Source organism: Brassica oleracea, chromosome C5 (genome assembly GCF_000695525.1).
Source record: "Brassica oleracea var. oleracea cultivar TO1000 chromosome C5, BOL, whole genome shotgun sequence".
NCBI classification, from domain to species: Eukaryota; Viridiplantae; Streptophyta; class Magnoliopsida; order Brassicales; family Brassicaceae; genus Brassica; species Brassica oleracea.
This window is the reverse complement of record NC_027752.1, coordinates 24,741,272-24,751,606: the sequence shown is the minus strand read 5'-3', so window position 1 is coordinate 24,751,606 and position 10,335 is coordinate 24,741,272. Positions and strand designations below refer to the sequence as shown.

Sequence of the window (10,335 nt, the reverse complement as noted above, 5' to 3'; positions counted from 1 at the left end):
ATATGGCCAATACGCCCATCTCTCTTTTAGATACTTTGAACCTCCACGTTTTATCTTTTCTAATCTCTATGATCTTTTATGATTGTATGAGTACTCTTTGTGGATTCATGATCCTTGTTCATCTCTTTATGTTCAAGTGCTATAACTTTATGTATCTTTATACAAATGTGTGTGTGTTTCGACACTTTCATGTGGTTCCATTATGTTCCAGACATGATCTATAGATTTGAGATCTTATTATCCAGGACCTTTATTACCTAGTAGCTTGGCGTCCCAAGACTACATGGTTTGGTACCTTAGATGTGTAGCTGCGCAGCCTTTTCTCAATGTCTGGTATGGTTTCTCTTATAATCTCGGATCTGTATTCTATGCACCATTTTTATATCTGAGATTCCTTTATCTTATGGAACACTTGGTCTATCTTGTATAGACTCTATAGCAACTTGACTGTGTCTCTTTCAAGGACATCAAATTTTGTTTGGTGCTAAGCTGGTTTATGACTTAGTCATTCTTTTCTATTCGGGTCAATGTCTGGCATCTCGATTAGCTTCTCAATTAGCTAGCTTTATATAATATTTCTTTGGATGTCTTAAATTATAATCTCTAGTCCGAGGATCTTTGCCAAGACAATGATGGTTAAAACCATTCTTATCATTTTTTTTACTTTTTAATCTTTCTTTGTCTAGCTTATAATCTTTCTCCTTTAATATTGAATATCCGGATTCATTTGTTTCATGCAATCCGTACCTGGCCACTATTTTAATCACCCATGTTTTGGCTCACGGTCCTTTGAATTTGTGGAGAAGATCTTATTCTTATATATTCTCAATCCTCTTCTGAGATTCCATCTTAGACGGCACACATATGTATATGGTGGTTTATTCAAAATCTCTTAAGATGGGGTATGTCTGGTTTTATGACCCGTATATAATCTGAGATGAGAATATCTATGCTCACTTATATGGCATGATGCATATTATCATTCTATACATGTAAATTCATAATGTCCCCAAGCTTATAGACTTTATAATCTCATCCTTATAGATAATGGCTATACATGGCCAAACCTTTATAGGTAATAACTTACTTGGCCGAACCTTTATAGGTAATGGATTGTGTGCGGTCAAGCCTGCACTATACGGCCAAGTCACGGCCAAGTCGTTAATAACATGGTTCTATACCATGCTTCACGAATTTGTAGTGTGATCATGGATTTAGGGTTTTATCCTCTCTCCCCCTCATGAACATATTATAATTTCGTGGTGCTTAGGACAATAAAGCCTTAATGAGTTTCTCTTTGTGTACATGTTTTACAACGTGAGATTTTTTTATGGGATAACTCTTTGTGCCTTTTCAATATTAATCTTTGCATCAAGTTTGAGACTAGGATGGCTAATCCTATCATGCCATATAGTGTATAATTTTCGTGGTGTATCTCAATATGATCACCACGGCTCTTGCCTCTCGTCATACTGATCTTTGGCATAGTTTAAATCAGTAGAGATCATAGGTATAGTCTCGACCACTTTCTTATAAGGTCTTAGGCGTTTTTTTTTTCTTTAAATCCGAAGGAACTTGTTTCCTTCTTTGCCCATTGTTTCTATTTGAAACCATTTATAACTTAATGGGTCACATATCATTGGGTGTGTATAATGCCTTATAGGCAATGCCTTAGCCATAGTTTCTTTACTAGGTTTACTATACTCCTTTCACAATTTCTTACTTGATATTATGCCCTTTAGGCAACTCTTTATCAATAAAATATTCATATGTTCAAGTAAGATCAGGAAAGATATAATGAATATCAAAACAAACTCTTTTATATATATATAAAAATCGTGAACCATCAAGTAGGTTAAAAGCAAATCACAAAACAAGGACTTTAAAATAAAATGTCGAGATCCCTTTTAGTCAATAGACATGCCGGCCACTCCTTGAGTTATATTGGACACGGCTCCCTTGGATTCATCCTGATCCATATCAATTTTATTTGTATCAGGATATCTCATCTCACTGCTCCTCTTTAGTACCTTGTCATTCTCAATCACCGTTAGGCGAGAGATCATGTCATTGTAAGTGGTAGAACCTCTTTCTATGTAGATATGTTTTGACAACAAATCTTCTGGATGGAATGTGGAGTATGTCTTGAATAGACAATCATTATCTGTTACCTCTTCTCCACATAATCTCAGTTGGTACACGACTCTGGACAAGGCAAAGTGAAACTCGGCCACTGTCTCAAAGTCTTGGAATCTGAGACTCATCCATTTATGTTTGACCTTTGTACCATAGTGTATCTGGACTTTAATTTTGTCCAAAGGTCACGAGGATTCTCAATATGTAAATACTGATTTCTCAGTTCCTCAGTGAGATGATGGCACATAATGGCTCTTAACATTTTCACTTCTAGTTGCATAATCACCATAATCACCCTGAATGATACTCCTTCCGAGTCCTTTTGATTTCAGGGTAACTGAAGTGTTCATTGCCCATTCTAGATAATTATCTCCAGAGAGATTTAGAATGGCATAATCCATGGGATTAAATCTCGGCATCTGAAATCATATTATCAATCAATTCATTGATTTAGAATTCTTGCAACCAATTTAAATAATCAGTGCATATGATTTCATAAGTCTATATTTGATGCTTAGGCCATACGGCTTTGCATTGTGATGCTTATACCTCTCGGCCATTATAAGATACAACGATCTTAAGGATCGGATCATGATGCAATCCGGTTTATATAACCATCCGGATACTAGGCCACACGGTCACTTTGATATGCACTAAGCCACACAGCTTTTAATCAATCAAGGGCACAAGGCCGCAAGTATGTTCAATGTATTAGGCCACACGGCCATATACAAAACGGGATTATTAATCTAAGTGTATTCAAGGTTGGTAATATTAGATTTTAGAATCAAGCACTCTAGCAACCTAACTCTCATTCAAAACATTATTAAACTTTCAATCGTTAAAGTTTAAGGTTTCAAAGCCTTTAGGATTTTAAATTCGAGATTAGGGTTTCAGTTTAAACAAGATTCAGATTCAAGTTTTTAAAACAATCCTAATCATAGCTCTAAGCGATCAATCAAATACTCAAGTTTCAAATTAAAACCAATTTTCCAAAATTAGGGTTTTAGGGGATTTCGAAAACTTTGATCTTTGATCAAGGGGATTTGATTTGAGATTCAAAAACCTTTAAGGTTCTGATTTTAATTGATCAATGGATCAATCTCGTTTTTAGGTTTTAGATCGAACTTATAGAGCTTCGATTTACTCATAGGGGATTGATCTATTTAACCTATGGCTTTTAGTTTTAGAGATTATCTTTTATGGTTTCAATCTTTACAAAACAACAAGGTTCGATTCATGTTCTTAGATTAAGTCTGTACCTTTGTTTTTGCAGGTCTGAACCGGACCACCAAAGATCAGATGAACCTCTAGTTGCACACGGACGCGAGCTGGCTCCTTTATCGGGTCGCAAGATGGGACGAGACGCGAGCTGTCTGGAACGGTCTTGTGTCCGGTCACGGATGTGTGCTGAGGTAGTCAGACGCGATCGGGACGCGTCTTCTTCTTATCTAGTTCGCGAGCTGCTGCCTTTGCAAGCGGCTGATCTGAATTTCAAGTTGGCTGTGATGCGAACGTGGGCTGGCTCTGTTGTGAACATGAAACTACGAATGTCTAGGATAAGGAACGCTTAAGGGCTTTAGCTGATCAGGTGTTTGCAAGCTGGAACGGAAGCAAGAACAAGTTAGGGTTCTTCGGGATTAAATCTTTGCACCAACTCCTCTCAGCTCAGGAAATAAAAACAAGGAGTATTAGATTACATGAACACCATAATTTGAACAAGATATCATAAAACAACTAAGGTATGATAAACTTATCTTTCACAGGATTTGAATTTGGCTAGAAAATCTTGTTGGTTCGGATTAGGGTTCCAAAAGACCAAGACGGCGCCGCATATTGCTTCTGCGAGTGTGGACGCGTCTGAGATCGGATCGACGAACGGTTTGCGCTGATGGTTTACGGCGCCGCGTATTGTTCCTGCGAGTGAGAGTGCGTCTGAGATCGGATCGACAAACGGTTTGCGCTGATGGATTCGTCTCGTCAAGAGATTCAATTTGATATGTGGCTCGTCGTCTGGTTCCTCAGGGTTTGAGAGATATATCGATCTTAATTTGCGCCTGATTTAGGGTTTATGTGTGACGGATTTTAGGTTAGGTTTTGTCTCAGGGTTTTGGAGTCTATCGTGCTGATAACGTGTTGTAATTAGAGAGTTTAGAGACTGAATATTTCTGTGTCTTTAATGATCAATAGAGGTTCCTTTATATAAGGATTACAAGATAAAGATAAATGGAAAATATCCAAAACCTAAACTCACTAGGATTAGGAAAATTACTAATACATAATAATGGAAAGATTACATCTACTAGGAAAATGAAAGGGTTTCCTTTTCTCCAAGCTTTGTGGCCGTCTCTCTCTCTCTCCTAAAGTCGGCTCTCTCTCTCCTCTCTCTAGGGCTTCGGCCGTCTCTCCATCTTCTAAGTATTGGGCCGGTCTTGGACCGGGCCTGGTTAATGGCAATCCACTCCATGATTTATAACACTAGTTATTATATATGGAAATGTGCAAGAAGGTATAAGGCCACAAAGGGTCTCTGACAGGTTACCCCTTATCTTTGTACCTCCATATAATAAGTGCAAATGTTTTGATTAATCTAATTGCAGATATGATATACCATGGATTTTACCCACTTTTAGCCATGGTATATAAGTGTTTTCAAATACATTATAGTTGTTTTGAAGTCTTTCTAGTATGTTTTCTGGTTTTGGAGTGATTTGGAGGAAAGTGGTGATTTTGGTGCATTTTGTAGATAAAATGATAAAGACCCGAAGTTGACCATCGACTATCGATCGACGGGCGAAGGCAACAATTGATCGACACACACTCTGTGGTATCGATCGATGGTGAAGCGCGCAGAAACCAGATTAGGTTTCAGCCGACTTAAAGCCCAAGTCCCACAAGAATTACCAGTTATCCCCGACGAGTTTTAACCTAATATTTACGTGCTCTCCCTTGATATCATTAATTAAAATGATACATAGTTTATCATTTATTAAAATGATACATAGTTTACTAAAATAAAAAAATGATATAGTCTACTTCAATTCTTGAGTAGTGTTGGTCGATGCTTATGCAGAAATGGTGTCGTGTGATGCTTGAGGGGTGTCACTCGATACTCTTTTCTTGTATGTGCGGTTTGTATGTTCCAACTCCGACAGTTCCTGGTTGAACAGGGTCAAAAGCTCTTTTTCCTTGTTGCTTCTAGTATTGTGATGCATGCACTTGAAACACAAGAAAAGAAAGTAAGTAAACTAAAAAGAAAAATATAGTCAAAAACACCTAGACTAATGGTGATTAGAGTCCACGTAAACAACACCAAAATTTGATATGCTCAAATTTACCAGTGAGCTACTCTTCAATTTCAGAGTGCGATATAACACTTAGGGATCAAATCCACAGAGACTGTATGTTTCACACAATATTCTTGAATTTAAGACTAAGCTAGATTCGGGAAATTCAAACAGGTAAGTCAGAATTGCAAGTTATAGAATGTTATGGGTTGATGAAGAACGGTTCTTGAACTCAGATTATGATTATCAAATGAATTAGCTCTAGTTGCAGACACTATCTATGTCTAGATACTAGAATTCCAAATCTCTTTGCAAATTCATAAACTAAATAAAGCATTAAGAAAACTCGGATAAGTACACTAAATCCCTAAATCATATCTCTTTGCGATTAGTTATTTAGCTAATCAAAGATAATTTCAGGTAATCATTATGCTGTTGCATCTATCAATTATCATGTAATCAGGATTCTATTTAATTACTCTAGAACTCAACATTAAGATCAATCAGTTACTAAGAATTCTATAGATACCCGTAGCAATTCTATCAACTTAGCAATTAATCCTAAATCTTAGAAACCTTTATATCTATAAGGGTGATTACTCAGACAAGATCAAAGAACGCATAAATGAAGTCTGGATAAATTGTATTAAGATAAAATAAAATTTCTGAAGTTTCAAATCAATCTCTGAATGAGTGCTGATCTTTCTCTTCAAATCTCTCTAAAATTTAATTTGGGGTCGCCTAAAAAGTTGCTTAAGAAAACCTAATATAGGTAAAAACACGATTAGAAGCTTCTCTTCAAATAAGGAAAACTTTTGGGTTTTGTATAATTCTTCAAACATCATTAAAGCATGTCAGTTTGTTAACTTGAGACGGGTGTCGGCCGATACCAAACTGAGTGTCGATCGACACCGTAGTGACAGATCGACTCCGACTTTAACTTTTCAGCATCAGTTCTCTTCATGATCCAAATATCTCTAGAATCTTCAAAATGCTTCAAATCGTACTTGAACCTGCAAAAGTTCTAAAACCAACTCGAAAATAATATAAAGACTCTAAATAAGGACTTATACCATGGAAATATTTCATAAAAATCATGATTTATACGAGAAGAATAACATCAGGATTTTGAACTCACCTAATAGCATTAAGATGTGGAATTTTCAGAGGTATTCCCAACCTTTGACAATTCCAAGAAATATCATCATCCCTCATGTGGTGTGTTTGAGAGTAACCACAATACCATGAGCACTGGTTGATTGAACATGGTATGTAGAAGATGAGCATTCTTCTTGCCTTTAAGAGGATGAATTGAAGGTTTTACCTCCATATATGTTTCCGGAGCTTTCCTGTTACCGCATGTTCTCCATAAATAATAGCAATTAGTTGCAGCATTAGACTTCCCAAGCTTTTACCTCCACTCTTCAACCCGAAGAATCCTTTCTCCATTATTTCCACATATCTAACGATTGCTGTAATTGTTTCTTGTATTGTTGCATTGTTTCTTGTCTCTGTTAACTCCACAGATGCAACAGAAGAGCACTCTGGACACATTTCACAACCATGCTTCAAACACTATTACAAGTTGTACCGAACATCTGTAGCCTATTGTATCAAAAGTCAAATTGTCATTGCTGAAACTAAAACTTAAGGATTGGTAAGGGGTTTTAATTAGGGTTAACTGGTTTGTACATGTTGAAATACAAGAACGGAGTGATGATTCATCAAAAATCTTGGGTAAACACGAAACAAAATTCATGCTTTTATCTTGGCAAGAAGACATAATGGTGGGATTTAAGTAGAGTTCAGCGGTTATTTTTACCTACAGAAATAGCATTGCCTTTGTAGTACCATCAAATGGCTTTGGTTTATTCTTTTCTTGTATGAATGTTAAGATCAAGCTTTGATCGTGAATACCATATTTGGTAACCGTCTGAATAAGCTTTGATTTATTATTCTTTTGTACGAACTACATACGCCGAATTATGTCATGCATTTTACATTTCAAAATCTGACACTCTCCACTAATAATGAATGAATTCCTTGCAAAATAATTCCAATGGCAACTATTTGTTTGCTTGGTTTTGTTGTCTATTCATGTTAGTCCGTACCTCTTTTTCTACATGCTGAAATTTATTTTCATAAAAAAGAAACAGTATTGTACCACGAAATAAGAACAACCTAAATTTTGTTTGATAATGATAATTTATGAGAGCCGTTTGTTACCTTACATATAATTTTGTCGTAATTAATTAATTTTAAACTTTGGTCCAGGAAAAGTTTCATTTTGTAAACTTAAACAATCTGATATTGTGGTATTTTTTTATCAAATTTATAATTGTCATTAATGTTAAAATTCTAATTTAATTATTAATATTCTAATTCTACATCACTATATCAGTCATTTATTTTGAATATTTATTTTGAACTTTTACAACCGAGGAAATAAAGGTCTTTTGCTCCTTGGGTGCTGCACTTCAGGTTTTAAAATTGTATTATCCAATAGAAAATAAATCACATTCAAAACGAAAGATGTATTAGAAAATAGGTAATCCATCTTGCCACTTTAATGAATTACAAAGTATTAATAAAGAACAAACGCCATTTTTTTATTCAGAAGCAAAAACACAACTTATAGAGCATGATTATCCCTATAACCTTTAATGGGTTTCTTAATGATTTTTTAATTAATAAAAGTAACCTAAGAATTTTAGTTAAGAAACTCTAATTTTGAGTGGTCCAATGAAAGTTTCTTAGTTAAAGGTTCTTAGATTTTTTTTTTAAACATAAAATTATTTATTAAATAAAACATATTAAAAGATAACATTTAAAACATAGATTTAAAAAACAACATAAAAATAAAGATTAATACAATAATCAAGAGTAATTTGAAAAAAACATTTGTGAATAATATTTGTGATCAAAGAGAGTGTTTTAGATTACTTTGTGAGAAGGAGATAATAAAACTTATTTGGAGAGAAAGAGAGAATGAAACTTGTTTGGTGAGAAGGAGATAATGAGACTTTGTGAATAAAATGCTTGGTGAATCACAACTTTATATAGAGAAGAAGAGAAGAACCAAAACCAACATGTTCCTAACATACTACTCGTGACTTGCATATACAACAAATATATACAACAAATATGATATCAACCTGTTATAGAAGGAAGATTGGCACTCTACGGTTAAAAATATAACACACACACACACATACCTCAAACTGACACCGATTAACTTCTATTATGTTTCACTTTCGTCATAGGACTTTGAGTGTTACTCAAAACAGTTCAATACTCAGACCTACATGTAACACAATAACAATGCCTAAATCCTACTCTTGTATCTTCTAGCAATGCCTCTCTTCACAAACAAACAAAAAAAACAAGATGTTACCTTTGTATCCAACGTGATAGCAACGGCTTTGTCGACAAAGAAAGAGATACATAGATGGGACTCCATTGGTTCTGTAAGTTCTGTTCAACTCCATCCCTAGGCGTATCATCTGGGCTGTAGTTTCCATTAAAAACAGAGAATGACAAATGATTAGAATCTAGACAAGACACATAGGTTTTACCATAAAAGAAAGCAAGTGTTTTTTTTTTGGCTACCTGAAGATGACAGCGTTCCAGAGCAAGATGTTGTTGTCTTGAGGAGCCCCACTGATACCAGCAGGAGGAGCTTGCGGATCTTGCTGCAACCTCCTGAAATCCCTCATAAGCCTCTTCTTTGCTAGTGTTGACATCTCAATCTCTTCTAAACCAGAAAAAACAACAACAAGATTAGAACTTGTAATCAAACATATCCATGATGTCTCATTTGCAAACATTTGTTACAGCAAGCAGAACTCTCTCAAATAAACCATAGATTCATATCTTTACAAAGAGATAGATGAAATCCAGAACAGGAATTACAAACCCTAATTAAGAAGATAACCAATTAAGACAGAACACAACCCTAAGTCATCGATATCACAATCAGTCGACCAAGATCAAGACAAGATTAAAAGTGGACGAACCTGTGATTCTCAATGGAGAAAAAGAGACGCCGTGAGGAGATCATAGAAGCCGGAGGAGACGCCGGTTTCAATCGCCAAAGGAGAAGTCGAGAAAGAAAGAACAGAGAGAAAAAGTGCTTACACGTGTTCGAAAAACTCCCTTTAAAAACGGTTACCAAAATCCCTTTCTAAGGATCGGTAATTGCCTATTGTTTTAATTTTCATTTAATTAAATCAGTTTTTATCTTTAAAACCTCTGTTAAAGTTCCGCGTTAAAGATGGTCTTAGCTTTTCTTGGCCCTTATGTCATATTTTGAAATACAAAATGATCAGTTTACTAAGTTTCAACGACCAATGATTATGCCTCTTCTCATAGGTCTCCTCTGCTAGGATCAAAGTTTAGTGGAGTGGAGTAGGGTTGCAACACGTGTAGCCAAAGAATCAGGGTGCGGCATTAACTGGTTTGAGACTGAGCCCAACGAAACTTCATCAAAGGATGGTAGATTTAAGGGATAGTTAGCCGTGAATATCCAATATATATGAAATGTGTATGTCAAACATCATGGAACTAATCCCAGCTTAGTGATGCGCATATGTCAAACACTTGAACTTCATTAACTGTTGTTTGAGGAAGCTGAGTGCCGCTAAATTAACGTTCAGCTTCACAATAAAAGACGGTAATCTTTTTGTTACAACGTAATGTCAACCAATTGTTTGTCAAATATTTTATCAGATAAATAAAAAGAAAAACGAGCAGTGGTAAAAGCAAAGTCCCAATTGGCATTACTAAAACAAATTTAGTAACGTGTTAAAAAATTTTAGTAAATTCTTGGATTAAGGAGAAAAAATATTTCATATCTTTTATACGGTGTGATTCTTAAATAGACCAGATTCTTTTTTTTTTTTTTAATTTTGCT

General features: G+C 35.3%; 1 protein-coding gene across 6 annotated transcripts; it reads right to left on the bottom strand.

Moving 5' to 3' along the window:
- Positions 1-6,098: 6,098 nt before the first annotated feature.
- On the bottom strand, positions 6,099-9,690 carry LOC106295393 (ubiquitin-conjugating enzyme E2 2-like). 6 transcript variants are annotated; one of them, XR_001261004.1, is made up of 6 exons: positions 9,440-9,690; positions 9,033-9,177; positions 8,818-8,931; positions 6,748-6,967; positions 6,562-6,674; positions 6,102-6,447 (listed from the first exon to the last, which is right to left on the bottom strand). XR_001261004.1 is itself a non-coding variant. In XM_013731280.1 (4 exons), the coding sequence occupies exons 2-4, from the start codon at positions 9,164-9,166 to the stop codon at positions 8,712-8,714; spliced, it is 261 nt and encodes an 86-aa protein (XP_013586734.1). In that variant the 5' UTR covers positions 9,167-9,177; positions 9,440-9,686; the 3' UTR covers positions 8,455-8,711. The 6 variants fall into 6 exon arrangements, 1 of the variants encoding a protein (XP_013586734.1); XR_001261005.1 differs by having other exon boundaries at positions 6,099-6,447; positions 6,562-7,028; XR_001261001.1 differs by having other exon boundaries at positions 6,101-6,447; positions 6,562-6,967.
- Positions 9,691-10,335: the final 645 nt, after the last annotated feature.